This window comes from Urocitellus parryii, chromosome 14, assembly GCF_045843805.1.
Source record: "Urocitellus parryii isolate mUroPar1 chromosome 14, mUroPar1.hap1, whole genome shotgun sequence".
Taxonomy (NCBI): domain Eukaryota; kingdom Metazoa; phylum Chordata; class Mammalia; order Rodentia; family Sciuridae; genus Urocitellus; species Urocitellus parryii.
The window spans coordinates 58,085,661-58,107,427 of record NC_135544.1 but is presented as its reverse complement, the minus strand read 5'-3'; the positions used below and the strand labels follow the sequence as shown (position 1 = coordinate 58,107,427).

Below are 21,767 nucleotides of genomic sequence, written 5' to 3'. Positions count from 1 at the left end.
GAACTGGCCCATAGGGAGCCCCTCAATAAAAGATTGTTGGATTACTGACTTCACCAATGAGGTATATGGTTATCTCATTTTAAATTAAAAAATTTGCTTGAAAATCCCAAGTTTTTATAGCATCATTTGCAGTCAAGAGAAATGTAAACAAAGGTATAGTATTAATTTATAACTGCAACAATTAACAGTAGTAGATACTGTATTTACCATTGTAATTATGTAACCACTTCCTATTGCCTTTGCAGTGAGCTAAAATGTTGCCAGTATCTATTTAAATAAAATCCCTATGACAGCAACAAAAAGAAAATCCCAAGGTTTTGGTTCCCAATTTTTAAGAGTTTCTTGCAGAATTACTTATTGGGGATTTCCTTACATCAGTATTTAGTGATTTAAATTATAATAAGTTTTATTGTGAGAAATAATCACAAACTTACAAAAAATTGAAAAGTACAATACACGGAACTTCCCCCCCCCCCAACCATTTGAGAGTAAATTACAAAACTGATACTTCAGTGTATATTTTCTGCAAACAAGAATGTTTTCTCATATCACCATAATGTAGCCATCAAAACCCTGCAGTCAGACCTCATTCAGGTTTCACCAGCTGTTTCAATAATGTCTGGCAGGACCCAGCTGGCATTTAGTTGTCGTGTCTCTTGAATCTGCACACTTCCTCTGTCTTTCCTTGACTTCTTTACCTTAACCCTTCTGAAAATTTTGGGCTATCTTCTATCATGTCCCTCAATTTGAATTAATCAAATATTTCTTCATAATTAGACTCAGGTATTCATTCATCTTTGGCAGAAATATCACAGAGGTATTAACTGCGAATCTACATACATTCATGCGCACTGTTGTACATAACTTATTTCCATCTATGTTTATTGGTGTCTTAATCGGTATATATTGAAAATGCTGAGTTCAGAAAAATTCCTTTAATTTCATCCTGCTGCAGGATTCACTCTGCTTCCCTCCCTTTCTGCCAGTAAGATACCTGGCTTGCATCAGCTTCAATGAATATCCTTACCTGGCCACCACCTCATGTCCTGCATCTCTGCCACCTGCTCCTTTCTCAGGCTGATACTTTCCTTACACAAACTGGCTCAGTCAGACCTTCAGAATATTTTGTACACAGTCTATGATAGTAAGACCCTATCTTCATAGTCTCTGCTGTGAATACTGAGATCTAGTGTGTCCATGAGGAATTTGGATCATAAAAGTTTAAGTTTTTTATAATTTTAGAACATTGCATAAAGTGATTATTTTCTTGTAGGTTATTTTAGTATAACAGTAAATCAGAGAGAGAATCAGAATCACCGTGCCATCTTTGAAATGTAGTATAAAACTCGTATACAATTCATACATTCATTTTAAAAGTTATTGATATTGAAATGAGAGATCACCCTTAGACCCCCTTAAGAGTACAGCATTACTAATACCACTGAGGCTCTTTGCGCACTACTTTGATGACATGCCTCTTGTTTCTTCTGAGGGATGACCACTCTCCAGCATTTTTTGTTAATTTTTCCTTAATAGTTTGTATTAATCTTCCTTTTATAGATTGCTGTTGTGGCTGTGATGTGTAAACCCCACAGATGTCCACACATCAGTTTTACAGGAAATATATGTGTGTAAGTAGAATTTTAAAAAGTTGCATGGGTATTTTTTAATTGAACTAGTAAATGCCCAAAACCCTTGATTAGTATATGCTGGTAATATTTGAAATTTTTATTTAATAGATTTATAGGTTCTCTGAAGCAGCAACTGTTAATAGGATATTTCAGTACTTTAAAAGTGGAATATATAAAGATTTTAATTTTTTACAATCTACAGAAACAAATACATAGGTTATGAAACTCAGAACAGTAGACCCTCTCATAACTGATTAAACAAACCATGGAAATATGAATTGCAGAAATTTAAAATGAATTCTGATCAGAAAATTATCAAAATAAAAATTTATCATATAAATACTTAGACATTTGTAAGAATGAACAGCGTGTATGTGTGACTCCAGGTGTGAAGATAGGAGGGAGATTTTTCTTGGGCATGATTGCCAAGAAAGCACCGGGTTGGTCCAACATGGAAAAATTTGTTATGTTCCCCTAAAAGTTAAATAAACCTCTAAAATAATAGTGACTATGGTATTTTGTAGATTAATGTAATAGTGCTCCTTTACCTAGTAATCTCACTTATCAGTAGAAAACTGCAAAGAGTGTTCCATTAGGATTGAAAAATGAAACTTGTTTCATGCCAGGATTTTATGGATACTGTAGGTACTTGAACTGGACTATTGAAATAGTTTTGTGTCTCACCTCCATGTCCTTTCATGGTATTGGCAGATACTGTCCTGGTGGACCTGATTCAGATTTTGAGTATTCAACGCAGTCTTACACTGGATATGAGGTAAAGTAATTTGAGGTTCTCCTGATCAAGTGTTACATTATTTTTCACCAATAGCATGGTCTTATAAGTACTCACTTTATTTAAATATTTTTCAAATTAATTTTTTTCCCCTAATTCTAAAAGCTGTTCATTGAGACAAAGTATTTTCCATGGTTCAGTTTTTTTGTTGTGGTGGTGGGGATTGAACTCTGGGCCACTTTGCCACCAAGCTATATCTCCAGGCCTTTTTTATTTTTTATTTTGAGACAAGGTATTGCTAAATTGCTGAGGCAGGCTTCAAACTGGAAATCCTCTTGCCTTAGCCTCCCTAATCACTGTTATTACGGTATGTGCCACTACACCCAGCCATGATTCAAATTTTTAAAAATACCAAGTCTGTCATTTAGTGCACAGTCCCCTCATTCCTCTCTCCTAACCATCCTTTACTGCTCTTCCCCACAACAATCGGTCAGAGGTACCTGTTTCCTCTACATCCTGCAAAAACATGTTATGGGCTTGCGAATATGAATGTTTTTACCCTACTTCTTTATATAAAGGAGCATATCAAAACATAGTTCTGAACCCTGCCCTTTTCATTTCAGAACATGTCTCAGAACCTTTTACATAGTTTGATGGCTCTAGAGTATTCCATTGTGAGCAGGTAGCATCAAGGTTATTTGTAGAGGCATTGAAAACCATGTAAATTTAAGAACTTTGTTCAAAGATTATTTTGCCACTTAAGTTTTGAGTATGTTACACATCTGTATGAGTGTATAGCCTTTGATAACCCTGGGGATTCCATAAGCCTTTCCACAAAAGGCAAGTGTTATCCAAGGAGACATCCTGCCTTTGAGGTCCCGGAGACTGGGTGGGGACAAGGCTAGCAAGATCCTTCTCAGGTTATTATTTGGAACCCTAACAAGACTAAGAAGGCAAAAATGAGATACAAACCGTAGAGAATTTTAATACAACCCTTCAGAACTACTTTTTGTTTTTTAATTTGATGTGGATATAATTGAATGTTTTTCGTTTTTCGTCTTAGCCAACTTCTATGCGAGCTATCCGTGCTAGATATGACCCTTATCTACAGACAAGACACCGGATAGAACAGGTAAATTTTTAAAAAGCATTCTTTTAAATTAGATTTTTGTCCTTAATAAGGTATTGTTGCTTGGGCTGGGGTTGTGGCTCAGTGGTGGAGTGCTTGCCTCACACATGTGAGGCACTGGTTTGATCCTCAGCACCACATAAAAATCAATAAATCAAGATGGTGCGTTCATCACTAAAAATAATATTTAAAAAAATAAGTTATTGTTGCTTTATTTGGGTTTGGCATGAAATAAAAATTATGTTTTCCCCCTTTGAAATTTTTAATATTTGTCTGAGGGAGGGAGATTGTTTAGTGTTGCACAGCCTGGTCAAAGATCTATTTTATTGAGAGACAGTATTATATTCTTTAAGGGTTGTATATTCTCTAAATTTCTTTCAGTTTGTAGAAAGTCATTTATGAAGTGTTTGAGAGCTTTTAGACAATTGATGAATGAGTTAATTTTAGCTTCGATAAGCCTGGTCAAGAAGTATTATGACTGGTTTGCTGGGTGAGGACAGAGAAATACTGCAAAGTGGTGTGAGAAACTTTTGGGGTATGAAATTGTTTTATGTAGTGGTCATGGCAGTGGTTGTACAACTCAAATATGCAACAGATTTCATTCATTGTGTGCTTGAGGTTAGTGGATTTTATTGTAAATAATTAACTCAGTGTTGCTGATTAAAAACAAGTATTGTATAAGTCTGCACTGTTCAAGAAATCTGAACATTAATGGATTTTTTTTGGTTGTTTATAAGTTTACTTTAAACTTGTCCAATTTTAAAAATATGAATACCACAGTTGTCATAGTTATATATGGTAGGGCAAACTTAAACTCTAAAATGGAAAGTACATACCTCAGTCAATAAGTTGCTTCCAGGTTTATTTAGCTCTATTAGCGAATACCCTGCAGTTCTCATTTCATGTCACTGTCCCGTAAGCATATGTGGGACAGTATTGTCAGCAGTAGGAAAGGGCCTCACCTGGGTGAGCCTAGTAGTTGGGAAAAGTGTGTTCTGAAGTGACTTTGGCTTCTTCTTCTTCTTTTTTTTTTTTTTTTAAGCCATGATACTTGTGTAAAATGTACAACTCTGTTTCAATAGAATGTGAATGTTTGTGTTCACCAAAAAAGAGCATGGGTTTTGTGTTATTATTGTTGTTTTTTGCATCTTATTCATTTATTTGGGTGCTACGGATCTAACCGAGGGAGGAGCATGGGTTTTAGAGATTTGGAAACTAACAGAACAATTCTTTTAGCTGTTGGTGCACTAGAATCAACTGAGTAACTTCTAAGACATGGGGCAGATCTTTACCTCTGGAGATTTTGCTGACATCTGGCTTAGGGTCCTCCTGGCAAGAAATTTTGCAAAAGCTGCCAGGGGATTTTGATGTATATCCCTTGTAAACAACCATAGATTCGGAAGTAGAGTATTCTTTTAGTGTCAAAGTCTAGATGTATACATATCCAATTGTTGTTGTTTTTTATAGATTGTTGTTTGCCATTTCAGAAACAAATATTTTTAAAGGTGCCTTTGTCTACAGTTACTATAGTCATTTTTTATTTGGTAAAAGTTTAGTTCATAATTTGGTTCTTTGACTCTGGTTTCCTCAAGCCTGAGAAAGAACAAGAAACTTAAATGCCTGTTTTTAAAAAAGAATCTTGACTTATTGTAATTGACAAAATGAAAGATTATGCTGTCCCTTAGTAAGAAGAAACATAGTATTTTTTTTTTCATCAATCAGACATTCACTTTCAATTTTTTCCTCCAGAAAACAGGCTTGAGAGGCCACCTGTGCCCATAATCTTCAATTTTAAACTGCTTTCTTGATTTTCCTTCTAATCTAGTGTTTTTGTTTCTTCTGTTACTTGATATCCTGATGAGGTTGTATAATCATACAAGCATAATTATTTAATAGTCATAAACGCATCTTCCTTAATCCCCAAGGAATACCAGAGTCTGGCATAAAATACATGATCAGTGAATATTTGTGTTGTATTTTATCACCTTTACTGCTTTCTAGATGTTATTTCTGGTGTTTTTAATTTCCATTTAACTCTGAAGTTATTGGAATTAAGCCTCTTATTTTAACTCTCAGCTTCACTCATTTGATCAGTAATTTTTTTCTTTCAGACTTGAGTCTGTTTTCTTATACACAGAATTAGTTAAGTGTGTTTAATTGCATCGCATTTTTGAACTATAATTGTGAAACAAACAACTGCCAAATAAAATTAGAAGTTTTGCAATAGCCCCTTAGAGTAGTTGCCTAAATCTTTCTAATGTTGATGATAAATTTATTTCTCTTTCAGTTAAAGCAACTTGGTCACAGTGTGGATAAAGTGGAGTTTATTGTGATGGGAGGAACATTTATGGCCCTTCCAGAAGAATACAGAGATTATTTTATTCGAAATTTACATGATGCCTTATCGGGACATACCTCCAACAATATTTACGAGGCTGTCAAGTAAGAAATCCTTATTTTTTTACCCTGTTCAAAGTAATTGTCATTTTGTCCTCCTAGCAGCAGCCTCTGAGAATGCTTTTTAGCCTTCATCCATGGTCTTATTTCCTGTACTCTCTCCTGTTTTGGTGAAAGGATTATTTTCATTGAAATGATCTTAAAAAAAAAATTGAATACGGCCCATTGATGTAGTAGTGTTCTCAAATAGAGTCACAGAATGTGGTCTCTAGAAGATCTTTTCAGACTTAGGCTGATCTAAAACTATGGGGTCTCAACTAAGACTTCCTTTGATTGAACTGGACTTTTCAGCCCACCTAATAAGAGGACTGGGTACTTACTATCAGAGACATTTAGCTGTTATAAAATCTAATGACTGTCATTTAAAAACTTAAGTTATCAGTGACTGTTAGTATTAGTAATTTCTGTTTATGAATGGGCTCCTGTTTCATGCTGCTATAACAATACCTGACACTAAGTACTTTATGATGAACAGTTTATTGTTTCATTGCTCTGGGGACTGGGATGACTAGTATAAAGGTGCCAGCATCTGGAAAAGACCTTCTTGCCGTGTCACCATCATGGTCATCACCATGGTCATCATGGGTCTATATCAGAGCTGAGGAGGGAGGGACATGAGGAATGGAATAAGGGAAGATATTTCCATTTGCTCTGTGCACAGGCATTGCGATAGGTGTTTGATTCACTTATTTAATACTAATAGTAAGCCTTGAGTTAAGTATTCAGATTATCTCTGTTCTTCAGATGAAGAAACTGAGGCACCTTGCCCAGAGTTGCACAAGTTCATTGGTGGGGGATTGGGGACTACACTGGAGGCAGCTGTGCTTCAGAGCCTGAACTTACTGCAGTGGTAGAATCTGCTAGGTGGAAAAATCTAAATGAGTGGCTTTGCGTGTGTGCGCATGTGTGTCATCAGGGCTTGAAACTATTGGAAGGAAATGCTCGGGTTTTCTGATGTATCCACCACCTCAGGATTTTTTCTGGCTTCTCTTTTATAAAAGGTTAGGGAGTATTATATAGCTAATTACATGGTTGTTCAAATAGTGCCCCTCCTAGACTTTTTTGTGATAGTAAATAGGACCAGATTTTAAGTGGAACTAAGGGTAGCCTTATTACCCATATGAAAGCAATTCTTGGCACTTAGTAGGCTTAGGTAAACTTGTGAGAGGCTTTTGAAGGAATGATCAAATGACCTTGGTAGGTTTGCCTCTTGGAAATGGGGATAGAGATATTGTTTTAGTCAGCTTTTTTGCTGCTGTAGCTAAAGGACCCAACCAGCACAATTACAGAGGAGGAATAGTTTATTTGAGGGCTCATGGTTTCAGAGGTCTTGGTCAGTAGAAGGCTGGCTCCATTCCTCAGGCCTCAGAGTGAGGCTGACATCATGGCAGGGTGGCAGAGGGAAGCAGCTCACGTCACAGTGATCAGGAAGCAGAGAGAGAAACTCCACTCTCCAGACACAAATATATGCCCAAAGCCATGCCCCAATTCTCACCTCTTCCAGCCACACCCTACCCCTTCAGTTACCACTCAGTTAATCCCTATCGGGGGGATTAAATCACTGATTGGGTTAAGATTCATACAACCTGATCATTCCTCCTCTGAACCTTCTTGCATTGTCTTACATTTGAGCTTTTGGGGGACACCTCACATCCAAACCATAATAGATATCTTTGTGTACTGTCCCTCTTTCCCCTATAGCTGTCCTCGAGTTTGTAAAAGAAAAAGAATAGAGGGACTTTTTCTTAAATTTACTATCTTGGGTAGCTCCAGGGCCTGTGTGAGGAACTCGCCGCTGGACAGTGCATGGTGAGCAGCCTTTCATTCGGCTGACCCTAGGGAATATGACAGGTGAGTTCTGTGACCTCAGTCATGTGATCTGTTCCCCAGGGGCTTGGAAGCAGGATGAGATGATGACTATTTTTACTGCTCATTCAAAACCTGATCATTCATGGATATGAGTCATGCTTAGTAAAATGCTGAAGTCTTCAAACTTTTAAGGAGTAATGATGTAATCCAGCTCATTCCTCTTAATACTGAAAGATCAAACTATAGCTTAGAAAAAAATGTGACTTGAGGGAACAATTACCTCAGAAGGTGACTGACGGAAATTCATTCAGCTCTGAAAATTCTCTGGGGGTGTGATCTGTCAAGACCATTTAATTTTTCTTCCTGAGCTTATATATACTCCTTTCTCAGTGTAGATTTCTTGAGTCGATGATCTTGCATATTGAGTAAAATTGAGCTATAAATATATTAAATGTTTGCCTGCCCCCTCCAAAAAGTCTGCCACACACAGCTTTCTACAGTCTGCAGTTTGGACCCTTGATCATCTGAAGCAGCCAACTAATTTGATCTCTGGGATGCAGCTAATTGACACTTTCGTCATTTGAAACCCTTTAACAATTTTGCTTTATTCTTGGGAAGTTTTATATGTGCAGAAATGTTCTAGTTTCAGGTGGTGTTGGAGTGTAAGTTATATGTCACTAGGGTAAAAATGGGGTTTTGTGTGATGGCTAGCTAACTCTGGATGGCAGTGTGTTTGTCCAAAAAGCCCTTGGAGAACAAAGCCTCTTTCAGTGGCAAGTGAGGCAAAGCCAGCATTGTTATTTCTGTTCTTGAGTTTACCTCAAGAGGGCAACACACACTTTACTTTCAGATAAAAATTTGTATATGATTTGAGCCCTCATTGTGACAGAGCTCATGAATGGCTCTTAGGAAATAATAAAAATACAATCCAGGAGCCATAAAACCCTTCATAATGTCATACTGAGTCTGCCAGCCCACACTCCATATTTTGCTCTGGTCACCATACACTGAGACAATGTGGAAAAGCCAATTTTGGACTCTTTGTTGCTTTGTTTTAATAGGGTTTTTGCTGTAATAGGGTTGTTATTCATTCTTAGAGAAACAATTGTGTTGTTTGTAGAAGTAGTAGTCTGATTAGCACTAGAGAACAGGAGAAAGAAAATTATTTTCAAATCTTAGCATCATTGGGAAATAAGGAACAGCCCAGAAAAAAACTGTCTTTGAAATGCTATGTTTTGTTCAGATTCTTTGGATTTAACCTTGCTGTTGCTGTCTTGCATAGAGGGTGTTCAGGAAAGCTGGTTGGTTTACTAGGATAGCCCCCTTCCTCAAGGATGTAGGTAATAAATTTCAGGTTCATCTTATTGCTAATTGACGTTAGTTGTTTTTGCTTACTAGCCACACTGGTGTAACACTGATTTTCACAAGCCTAGAAGGGTGTTTTTAAAGATTCGTTTTAAACTAGGTTAAAATTACATATTGTGGGCAGATGAGTAAACAGTTTTTTTGTGTGTTCGTTTGTTTTTAATTTTGTTGTTTTATTTGGTACTGGGGATTGAACCCAGGGGTACTTAACCAGTGGGCCACATACCCAGCTCTTCTCTTAATTTTTTATATTGAGACAGGGTCTCACTATGCTGCTGAGGCTGGCTTTGAACTCACGATCCTCCTGCCTCAGCCTCCCAAGTCACCGGGATTACAGGTGTGATCACTGCCCCTAGCAAATCAACAGTTTTTAAGGTTAAGAGTTTTCATTCAAAACAGGGCCCAGCTTCATTATTAGCTCAGGTGTTCCTATTTTCCTGTGTCTAATCCGAGTAAGGTCTACTTCTTAATGTAAGAGGAGTCAGGGCAGGGAAAGCCCCAACAAGGTGAGTCTGGTTATCATTTGTGCAAGTTAGTACCAAGCAGTGCACAATATCCCTGTGGATGGAGAAATTGGAAAGCTTAGTGGCCGGAGGTCTGTTCAAGGACACAGCAGACAGGGAGGATTCACTGCATCAACACAGTGCTGACCACTCATGGCTGTCAGCTACTCTGAGACTTCCCTGTAGTCTCTGGAGAGCATTCTTCACCGGTGTCCACCATCTCCTAAAAATCATGGCTCTGGAAAAGGACCATCAGTGGGCTCTGAATCACCCATTCACCAGAATGCATATGTTGCCAAATAACTCAGAACAGCCTTTTAGAAGAGTTTTATTCCTTTTTAATCAGCTCTGCCCAGAAGCAGTTTTACATTCCATCTTTAATGCTCCTTGGCTGTTTTCACAAGATGCAATTTAAAAGGGTAGTTACCCATTAAGAAGTGGGTGAGTCACACATTCTCCGTTGGAATTTTTAATTGATTTCCGTTCCTTAACTCTTCCCCCCCCCCCCCATCGATGACTTTAAATCCTCCAACTGTGTCCTTATATGTCTTAGAAAAGACATATAGAGTGCTAGGGAATACTGGGTTCCAGGCCCCAAATCAGATTCACAGACTTGCACAGCTATGAAGGAAGCACAAACAACCCATGCAGGCTTGAAAGAGCTAGGCCTGGCCCTGCACCAGCCCTCTTCAGGCAGGCCTCAGAACCTCCTGTACTCCTTCCTCCTCACTGATGTGTTGATTACTTCCTTCCATCGCTACCTCGGTTTTCATAGACGGCAACAAGGGTCCTTAACATTGTCTGGCCAGCCAGGATACAGACTTGGTCAGGTTTTGGTATCAGTGTTGTGCAGCCTCAACAAAGCAAATAAGAAATTGTTTCCCCTTCTGTCTTCTAGAGGAGCTCATGTGAGACCAATGTTATTTCTTCCACAAGTGTTTGCTGGAATTCCCCAGTGAAACTGGGCTGGAATTCTCCTTATGGGAGATTTAGGTGATTCACTAATTCCTTTAACAGATAGATACAGGGCTACTCAGATTTTGTTTCATCCCTGCCTGTCCTTTTTAGTAAGTTTTTCAAGGAATTTGTTTATTTCATCCAAGTTGTCAGACTTGGGGATTATGTTTATAGTATTCTCTCAGAATGTTCTTACTCTCCATAGGAACTTAGTGATCACCCCTCTTTCAGCCCTGGTGTTGATTCAATTACCTTCTCTTTTTTTCTTGATTGTTGTTCTTTGGATGTTGTTTATTTCTTCTCCATTTATTTCTGTTTTTATTTTTATTCACTATCTTTGGGTTTTCAGTGCTCTTCCTTTTCTAGTGACAAGTTGGGTATAGAAGCCTGGCCATTGTTTTCGACCTTTTTTCTTTTCTTATAAATATTTACAATGCTGTTTTTCCCTCTAAGCACTGCTTTACCTGAATACCCGCATTTTGATGCTTTGTGTTTTAATTATTATTCATTTCTAAATATAATTTATACTCTATTTCTTATTTGATCCATGAATTGAAGCCTACTCAGTATTTCCATTCTTAAAATTTATCAAGATTTATCTTGTAGCACAGTACATATTGTCTCTCTAGGTGAATATGGCTTGTGTATTTGAAAAGAATGTGCATTCAACTGTTTAGGTGTTAAGTTCTGTAAGGATCAGTTTAGTCAAGGAGGTTTATGGTGTTATTCAGACAATATGTTGCCTTCCCATCACTATAACAAACACCTGGGCTAATCCACTCACAAAGAGAAAAGGTTGATTTAGGCTTGCTCAAGAGTTTTGGAGGTTTTAGGCCTTGGTCAGTTGGCCCCATTGCTTTTGGGACTGTGGCAAAGAAGCACATCCTGGCACACAGTGTGGCTAAGCAAAGCTGCTGCCTCCTGGTCAGGACATAAAAGACAGGAAGAAGGGGCCAGGGTTATGGCTCAGTGGTAGAGCACTTGCCTAGCATGCATGAGGCACTGGGTTCAATCCCTGGCACCACATAAAATATAATAAAATAAAATAAAGGTATTCCATCTATAACTAAAAAAAAAAAAAGAGGAAGAAGGGTCCTCGATCCCACAGTGTTCTTGGAGAGCAGCCCTCCGTGACCTGAAGGCCTTCCACTGGACCGTGCTTCAAACAGGGCCAAGCTGGGGAGCAGGCCTCTCATTTGGGCCTTTGGGGAATGTTGGGTGGTAGCAGATAGTCCTGGTCTTTGGGATTTTTGTCTTATTTTTTTACTCTTGTCTAGTTTTATCAATTGCTAAGAAAGAGGGATTTCAAAATCTCCAACCCTGATTCAAGAATTGTTTATTTCTTCTTTTAGTTATTTTAGTTTTTTACTTCATGTATTTTGAAGGCTTGTTATTAGGTAAATACACATTACTGTTATGAGTTTCTAATTTATGGATAAAAATTAACATTTTATAATTTCAAAATGTCCTTTTATAACCCTAGACTTGAAGTTTTCTTTATTTTATATTAATTCAGCCATTGTAGTCTTGTGTGCTTTCTGTTGCCCTGTGTTATGTTGTTCCGTTCATTTACTTTCCACACACATGTGCCTTTATACTGACAGTGGGTTTCTTAGAGACTGTAGTCTGTAGTACTTGGGTCTTATGGGGGATTTTGTCCAAAATGTTGATGTTGTCTTTTTGTTGGAATGGTTAGTCTGTTAACAGTTGATGTAATTATTGATAAATCAGTTTATATTGATGGTTGAATTTACATCTACTAGTTTAATTTTACTCTTACTTTGGTTTTCAGTAGGAAGAATAATGTTTTAATGAATACCATTATTGTCTAATTCCATATAATGTATTTTTTCCTATATCCTTTAATAGGGTCTGTCTTCTTAAGAGAGAGGATCTCTTATGTCTTAAGAATAGAAGACTTAGTGAATGTTAATTGAATGCAATGGAAAGAGCTTTGTATTAAGAATTGGGAGGGCCAGGGTTGTGGCTTAGTGGTAGAGCGCTTGCCTAGCATGTGTGAGGCACTGAGTTCCATCGTCAGCACCACGTAAAAATAAACAAAATAAAGGTGTTCTGTCCATATACAAGTATAAAAAAAAATTAAAAAAAAAAAGAATTAGGAAACTTAAGTTTTTAGATTTTTTTTTTTTTTTTTCCCTTGAGATGGAGTCTCACTATGTTGCCCAGCCTGGTCTCTAAAACTCCTGGGCTCAAGCCATCCTCCTGCCTCAGACTCCTAAGTAGCGGGGATTATAGGTGCCCATCACTACATCTGGCCATGCTTATTTCTGTTATTACTTATCATTATTACCTGGTATAAATCACTTATTTATACCATAAAAATGAGGTGGAACTAAATTGTCTCTGATATTATTCTGTCTCTGACATCTGTGATTCAGACATTTCTGTTGAAATGAGAATTTTTATCTAAAAGATGTGTTTACAAGTTGTTTTTCATTTAGCAGTTACTTTCTAACAATGACAAGTTTTCTGTAATGCTTTTATGTGTATAATCTTCAAATTTCAATGTGGTTATAATAAAGAATGTAACATCTGATGGTTTTTTCTTTTCTAATCAGCATGTTGATTGGGATTATAAAGTGGTGTGTATGTGTGTGTGTGTGTGTCCTGTAGAAAGAGAATAAAAAATGTCACGGGATGTTTTTGTATAATAAGCCTTGTTGACTAGCGTGGGTAAGGCATAATGAGTTTAGACTCTAAGCTACAGTGTCTTCAGGTTGGTTTTTCATAGGTAATACTCATTTAAAAACCAAGATTCTGTTCCTCTTTTTCCTCACCTGTGTTGGGCAAGACCAATTGATCAATATCTCAAAAAAATAGGGGTAGGGAGTTATTCTTAAATTCCTTGAACATATCAAATACCCAGTTCTTAAATCACAAATATCACTAACGCAGCATTGGGTGGAACACCACAGTTTATTGAGGAATTTTCCAGATATAATCATAGCAAAAAAAGGAATTTGCTACAACTGAGGGATTATAACAAAAACAGGTGTTCTTTTGCAATCCAGACAACTTTGGCTCTGCACAGAAGTTATAAATTCTACTGAATGTGCATTCAACTGTAGATGCTGAAAAGTTTGTAGATTATGACTAACGAAGGTAAATATTTCTTTTGTGTGCCATTTATTTACTTCACAGTTTGCTCTGAGCAGTTAAGTTTGAGGGCTTGGGTTGTCTGTGTAGGTAACATCATGTTGGGACCCTGGGCCTAGAGCTCCTTAAGCTTTCAGGTAGTCCTAGACTAAGGCACATCTAGTAGCAGAAATGACCAAGTTTTGAAAGAGCTGCAGCAGATTGGTAGTAATGAGAGGTTCTCTTTGATGCCACAGCCTTCTTGTAAAGAATCTAAAGGAGGTTTCCAGAAGATAAAGGGATTTTAAAAGCAGTGTGCTGTCTCCCAACAGTGCCCTGCTTGAGGCCTTTAGTGCAGGAGACGAATAGATGCTACTTTTACAGGCCGCTTGCCTCTTTCCAGAAATAGAAGCACTCTTCCCAAGAAATCATCTATATCTATTTATATTTCCACCACTCTGGCTTTTTGTTTTGTAGTGGTTTTTAGAGTTTTCTCTGTGTCTTATCCCTGCAGCTAGGTTTTTCAAGCATTTCTGGGATTAAAAACTAGTGTATTTTTAGTTTGCAGTATCACTGACCTAGGGAGGGTCCCTTTCTAAGGGTGGATAAAAGGAAAGATAACCGGTAAGATTGAGAGAGGCTGCTGTGGGAGTGAGGAGAGACCTCCTCTGTCCCCAGTTTCACCTAATTTGGGTATTCATTCTCTAGACTTCGAGCCCATTAGGAGCTTCCTGTCTAGGTGGAGAGAAAGACGTGTCCACAAATAAATAACAAGGCAAGCTATTGTAGTACGACAGGGTGCTTTGGGAGTGGAAGCACAGAGTTCTTACCCTGGGCTCTAGGAAGACAGCATGATAGGAGAGGTGTATTTAATCTGTGTTTTGAAGACTGGATAACATGGTCTTATTTGCTTTTAAATTCCAGGTTATTGTCCTATTTCTTTCCACCCCTACTTCCTACCTTCTAATTATACAAAAATTCTGTTACCATTAGTTATTGACTTAAGTTATGCTTGCCAGAGAACATAAGCATCGTTATAGTCGCCATCACTCCTGTGGCATACAAAAAAAAATAGCATAGGATTCAGCGTAACCCCACATCAATAGGAGGTGTATTAAAATGACCAGGTGGTACCACAGAAAGACAGTGAAATTGGAATCAGAACACCCCAGTACAAGTCCTTTGGGGCTGTAGATACTGAAAAGTTTGTAGATTATGACTAACGAAGGTAAAGTCCTGGCTTCATCTCTTAGAAGTTAATACATTTCCTGTATGCCCAAGAACCTAAGAAGTCTATGGCCTAGGGAAAATAGAGGAATTGACAGAATTAATGAATTATTAGACTATATAAAGCATTAAAATATTCTTAAAAAGATACTGTGAGCTTATGGGAGGTGTGGCCTCAGCTCTGTTCTTTGGAAGAATATGTCCTTCATTACTTTTGTTGTTCAGATTTGATAAGAATTTCTACTTAGTTGCTTTATAGGTGAAAATACAATTCTGAAAAGAAACCTAAAATTTTGACTTTTAACAACTTTAATTATTTGTTTCTGCCTCCATTTCTGCTTCCTGCAGGAGATAATGTCTTCCCCAGAGTAAAGATCTTTTTGAAATGGTGTTAAATATTTGAGAGTGAGGTTTGCTTCTGCCTGTGCTGTGTTCTGGCTTGTGAAGAGACCTTATCATCCCTGCAGCAGCTTTCCCCACGTGTCCTCTCCTGGGCCTTTGGTGACCTGTGCAACAGGAAGATTAGCTGGGAAGTTTCCCCTTTCTTCTAGACAAATTCCCGCTGGTGTAATTGCCTACCCTCTAGTTTGTCCCAGTGGTACAAACTAGTATTGTGCCACCTGGCTCGCTAACTTAAGGGCATCACTTAAGAAAATAAGAAATACTGCAGGCTTTTAAAAAAATATCAGTTAATAGGGGAGGTTATGATATAATTTCAGAATGCCTATTTTATGACATTTCTCATTTACTTTTAAAAGTATACTCATTTAGAGTTTTTTGCCCTCTATTTTCATCAAGCATCATGTAGTTTGCTTTCTCCATGATATGTACATATTTATTTTGATTTTTTCAAAAAAAGTTTCCCTTAAGCCCAGTAATTGCTGCTGGAGGAAGGTGCGTTTCATTTATCCTGTGGCACTGTGTCCTCCTCCTTACTGATGTCGTGGTACCTGCCTGTTTGAGAGGCATGGAACTTTCTCATTGTCTTGTTTCAGAGAAGTCAACGCCTGAGTGTCCTGTCTTAGACAAGATTTGATAATAAGACGTGAGCCCATGTTTGACTAGTAATTCATCTTTTAATAACTCTGCTCATTGTTTACCTTTTGACATGTTGCCTCTGAATAAAACCTCATGGAACATAGAAATAAAAAGCCAAAGAGTTTGAATGTCTAAAATGAAAGACTTTAGAGTTAGTCTTCCAATTCACTGATTCTTAACTGTCTTAATAATTATTATTCATATTCAAATAAGTTCGTTTTTACTAACAATTAAGATGAAGAAATGAGCCTGAATAGTTATAAAATTGGGGAAATTTTGTGATTTTTACTTTTTCCACAAAGAGCTACAAACTTCTTTAGAAAGACGGAAAATAAAGGCAAAAATAAATAAATGAATGAATAGGTAAAATAAAGAAAAGAAAGTCTCACTCACCCTCTTCAAAGAATTGAGAAAGTTGTAACAGTGGGCACTGAGAAGAAGGAGGTCAGAGATGTTGGGGAGGAGAGGTCTGCATCCCCAGCTGCATTATCTGAGCAATGTGTTAAGGGACACGTGGCAAGGATTTTTAAAGGAGGTGGCCCAGCTTCAGATCCTGGTGTGGATTTTATTAGCTCTAGACCCTTGGTTGGATAAACTGTTTATTCCCTTTGAACTTCAGTGTCTGTCTGTAGAATGGAGATGATAGGGCACGCCACAGAGAGTTAGTGGGAGACTCCATACTGATGAGTATTTGGCCGATGGTGGCCTCTGTCCAAATGAGCTCCTGTCCCTCACCTCACCTACCCACTGAGCTAGTGGTCTGACTTCTGTGTGCCAGCACAAAAGTTGTTAACTCAAAAAACTTAAATCTAAAGTGGTATACTAATCTGTTACCTAATTTAAATGAGTACTAAAATTTTTTCCCAATTTTATAAGTTATTGCTAAGATTAAACAGACTTGGTAAAAAGACTTCTGTGTATATAGAAGACATTTAATCTAAATTATTGCTATGATCATTGCACGTAACTCCCTTTTCCCTTTTGTTTCCTTAAGACGACTCTAAAATACAGAATGGGAAATAAATAACGCAGATGGTTTTAACTTATGTGAAAAATGGTTGCTAGGAATTGAAAAATAGGTTTTCATAGTTGAAACCACTGTTTTCCAGGAGATGATTGTTGCAGCATGCTGCACGAGGAGAGTAATGATAATGAAAATAACATTACTACGATGCGCTAGTCACTTATGTCAGTCCTGTGAGGTGCAGGTTCCGTTATTATCTGCACTTTGCAGATAAAGATCCAAAGCACAGAGAGGTTAATAGCATTCCATTTGTGTAGTTAGGAATAGCAGGGCCAGGATTTGAACCTAGGCAGTCTGGCTCAAGTCCATGTTCTTAACCATTGTCTCACACTGATAGAACTGAGAGAAGGCAGTCCTCTGAGTGGGAGTAAATGACCCAAAGCTGCAGCAGGTTTGTTGTTTTTACATTTGCTCTACAGGTATTCTGAGAGAAGCCTCACAAAGTGTATTGGAATTACTATTGAGACTAGACCAGATTATTGCATGAAGCGGCACCTAAGTGACATGTTGACCTATGGCTGCACAAGGCTGGAGATTGGGGTGCAGAGTGTCTATGAAGATGTGGCCAGGGATACCAACAGGTAAGGTGGCGAAATGATCTTTCACAAGCCTTCCTGTCCCGATGGTTCTCTCTGCATGCATACCAGTCTTCTCTTCTCTCTGGCTGGCTCAGAAAGAAGTTTGGGTTCCTCCTTTCCAAGTCTTTCCTTCTGTTCATGCTCTTTAGTCCATCCTCTCTTCCCTTTGTTTTTATTCTTTCTCTGTGGATCCTCTTCCAGTAGCCTGTACACATGCTGGTACCACTCCCTGCCCTTTCCTGTGGAGGAGCAGGACATGGGATGCAAAGTCAATAGTCGCAGTAGGTCTGCAGCAGGAGAGAAGGCCAGCAAAATTGGCAGAAAGAAAGGGGTTTAGATAAGAAGGCAGTTGGATGATGTTTAAAAAATTAGTTTTTGTGAAAATGATTTCATTTGTTAGGGAAGTAGAAAAAAGTTTGAGACAATGGGTATATGAATTAGAAAGTGTAAAAAAAGGAAAGACTTAGGAGTTGGTAGAGTCCAATGAAGTCTCTTCCCCTAGAAATACACATTGAACTGAAGAGAAAAACTGTTGAAGAGCTGCCCTCTTTCCAGGCTGTGCTGGAGAAGTCTCTGTGGAGAGGCAAAGAGAGTTTCTCCAAGGTCAGGGACACTTTCTGAAGAAAATTATATCTAAACTAGAACTTAAAAGGGAGGAGAGGAGTTCCGTGTAGAAGAGGAAGGTTATTTTAGGCAGAAAGAAAATACCATCAGACTCCTGAGGATGGAACTGCATGGCAAGCAGAGGACTAATTAGGAGGGGCCCTAAGAGATGGCCTCTGGAGCCAGGCCCTAATCAGCAGACAAGCTGTGAGCTAAGATAGGAATGGGTCTGCATTTCAGAAAGCTCACTTTAGTTCCAGTATGGGAGGTAGATTAGCGAAAAGCAAGCTGAAGGGAGACAGACTGGTTAGGAGGCTGTTGGAGTAATTTAAGCAGGAAATACTGATGTCCTGGAAAAAAGTGAGGGGCAGTGTTTGGTGACTGATTGGAAATGAGAGTAGGAGGGAATAGGAAGTCAGAGAGGCACAGAAAGAAGATGTGTTTCATTTTGGATATGCTAAGTCGTAGGTTTTTGTGGAACAACCAGTTGAAGGTTTTTGCTTTAGAACAGAGCTGGCCAGCAGAACATACTGCATGGATCAAAATGTTCTATATCTGCACTCTTCAGTAGGATAATGCAACCCGGGAACTTTCCTTTCAATATTTCCTTTCAATCCATTTAAATAATTTGAAAAACAACATGTACCTAGTGGCTGCCGTATTGCACAGTGTAACTTTGAAGTGTTGGGTTTTGGTGTAGAAGTCTTAAGAGAAATCTAACTTTGTCATAGAACTTTGGAAGTCATTAACAAAAGGAGATGAGAAATTGAAGCCATGGAAATAGATGGGAATATCCAGAGGGTGTGAAATGGAGTTCAGGCTTCTTGGGTCTTTGTGTGGTGAGTGGGAATGTCCTGGGGTAGAAGGGGTTGACAGGCTTCAATCTTTAGTTGCATCCTAATGGTTACTGAGGCACACTTCCTTTGTGGATATGGTACTCAGATGCTAAGAGGATTCACCCACGTGGCCCCAAATGATTCCACCTTGTCCTAGACCATTCTCTCTTCTATTTTTTCTTTAAGGACTCTCCAAACAGATCAGTTAAATCTATTTTGTATTGTAGGTTTCACTTTTCCTCTCTCTACCAATAATTTCACAAGTCTACCAATAATTTCACAAGTCTTAAAGGAAGGGATGTTTAGCAAGCTGCAGCTTCTGCATGGTTTTGAGCTCATTGTTCTTGTTTTAATATAGATATTTACATTAGTAAGCTTGTTTTGATGGATACTAAGTCAGATAGTTTTATTATATGTTAATTCTTGTTAGTCCAGTATTTACTTCTAGAACTTTGAATAGGTGCATAAAGAAATTTTTGAGAAATATCTCAGAAGTAAAATGATTTATTTCTAGATCCCTTCGGAGATAGGGATATAAAGAAAATGGCTTTATAATAAGATTCTGTGCCCTCAGCCATGTGATTCTTGAGCTTACATATAGTTTTCCTGTGCTCCCCTGTAAACTTTGATGTCCGTTTATTTGTGTAACAGGTAGTGAATTTTCTTCCCTCAGGGGCCACACTGTGAAGGCAGTATGTGAGTCGTTCCACTTGGCCAAAGATTCCGGATTCAAAGTTGTGGCTCATATGATGCCTGATCTGCCAAACGTGGGACTAGAAAGAGACATTGAGCAGTTTACAGTAAGTGTACCCTTCGCCCAGGCCAATGTGGGATACCTCTGCGTGCTCCTCATACCCTCTTTTGTAATGATGCAGCACCTCCTCACTGTAGAACGGTAGAAACACAAAAGAGAAGTCCCCTAGAGCCCAGACGCACTCTGTTTTGTATGTTCTTCCCAGGATCTTTTAATGCTTAGGCTTTCTTAGGGCTGAGGTTGTTTATGCACATATGACACCAGCACCCTTATGCTTAGTTGTGTAGAGATGGTAATTCTTTCATAGCTTTTTCACTTAACATTGTAAGAATAATTTATCCAGTTGCATCCTGATTTCTGTTAAAATGTTTACATGTTAAATGTCTGTTAACGTAATCTGTCATGCTTTGCTTCACTACTTCCAAAGCTCTCAAAATTTAGGACATTACCAGTTTTCGATACTATGAATAACCCTGTAGATAAACAACTTTATAACTTTTTATAGCATTTAGGTTTATTTCTCTTGTATCAGGGATTGAACTCAGAGGCACTTGACCACTGAGCCATATTCCCAGCCCTGTTTTGTATTTTATTTAGAGACAGGGTCTCACTGAGTTGTTTAGTGCCTCACTTTGGCTGAGGCTGGCTTTGAACTCATGATCCTCCTGCCTCAGTCTACCGAGCTGCTGGGATTGCAAGCGTGCACCACTGCACCCGGCTAGGTTTATTTCTTTATGATAAATTCATTGGAGTACAATTATCTAATGAAGGTATGAACATTTTAAGAATCTCACTGTATTACTCAGTTGCTTTTCAGAGGTTTCTAACAGTTTTGCATCATTTTCAGTAGGACTTCCTTTTTCCCCAAATAATCCTCTTGTGTTTACTTTCTATATGTATATATATAAACATGAAAGACATGTAATTAGTAAATACAACCCAAAAATATAATTTAAGAATGTAAGTTTAAGTGGCACTTTTATCCATTAAATTAATTGTATTTTTGGATTGTATTTACTAATTACATGTCTTTCATGTTTTGGAATTGTTTTCTCCTCTGACCAATTATTCTATTAGGATATGAATGCTTTTTTTCCCCCCATGGGTTTTGGGGATTTAACCCAGGGCCTTGTGCACGTTAGGAAAGTGCTCCACCACTGAACTATGTCCTCAACCCAGGATATGAATATTTTTATTTTAATTTCATGATTTTTTTTTTCAGTAAAGATATTATGGGCTCGTTTTTTTATATTTGTTGCATGTATTTTCTCCAACCTGTTGTGGTCTTATCTTTTCCTTCATTTGTCAAACTGATCTTTTTTTTTTCTAGCTTCTGAGCTTAGACTGCCTTTCTGTTTTCTTCTAACCTTTCAGTTCTTTGAATTTTAATATGTAACTGTAACTTTGAGGTTTGTTGGTTTGTTTGTTTACTCTGATAGTTTCATGTTCCATGTTAATTTTGTTTGGGGAAATGAGATTGGTTGGGCCTTTTGTTTTTCTTTGAATTTTCAAACAAGGAAAGTATGTTTTAGGGATATCCTTTTAGAGAAAAGACAATATTTATCAAGTTATGTCATCTACAAAAATATTTTTATTTTGCTCTGTTCAGAAAGTGGAGTTCATTTTATGTTACATGTAAAGTTATTGATTCTCCCTTTCCTTTTAAAGTTAATTTTTATTATTTGTCAAGTTATTAGACTACAGTTGAATCCTGTTTTCAAGATTGCATTAATTCACAGATATCCCTGTTAATAATCCCCCATCTTGATTGTGATAGAAAACTGTTCAGATTCTGCTAAAACTAAATGTATCTTGCATGGCCCAGCAAATCTCCCACAGGTACACCCAACAGAGGTGTGTGTAATATCATCAAATTACCTGAATGTTCATTAGCAGTACAGTCCATAAATATTGATGTAATCATGTGAGGAAATAAGAATGAACTAATTACAACTTCATGCAACAACATGGCCAATTCTATTCAACATAACATTAAGCACTGGAAGTCAAATTCAGAAGACTACCTA

General features: G+C 37.8%; 1 protein-coding gene across 1 annotated transcript in view; it reads left to right on the top strand.

Annotated features, from left to right (window-relative positions):
- Elp3 (elongator acetyltransferase complex subunit 3) overlaps positions 1-21,767 on the top strand; it is an 80,237-nt gene that overhangs the window by 11,665 nt on the left and 46,805 nt on the right. Inside the window, exons 4-9 of the mRNA XM_026398867.2 lie at positions 1,561-1,631; positions 2,343-2,406; positions 3,428-3,496; positions 5,781-5,935; positions 17,389-17,550; positions 19,660-19,786. Of these exons, the coding sequence (XP_026254652.1) occupies positions 1,561-1,631; positions 2,343-2,406; positions 3,428-3,496; positions 5,781-5,935; positions 17,389-17,550; positions 19,660-19,786 (648 nt within the window). The remainder of the gene's footprint in view (positions 1-1,560; positions 1,632-2,342; positions 2,407-3,427; positions 3,497-5,780; positions 5,936-17,388; positions 17,551-19,659; positions 19,787-21,767) is intronic.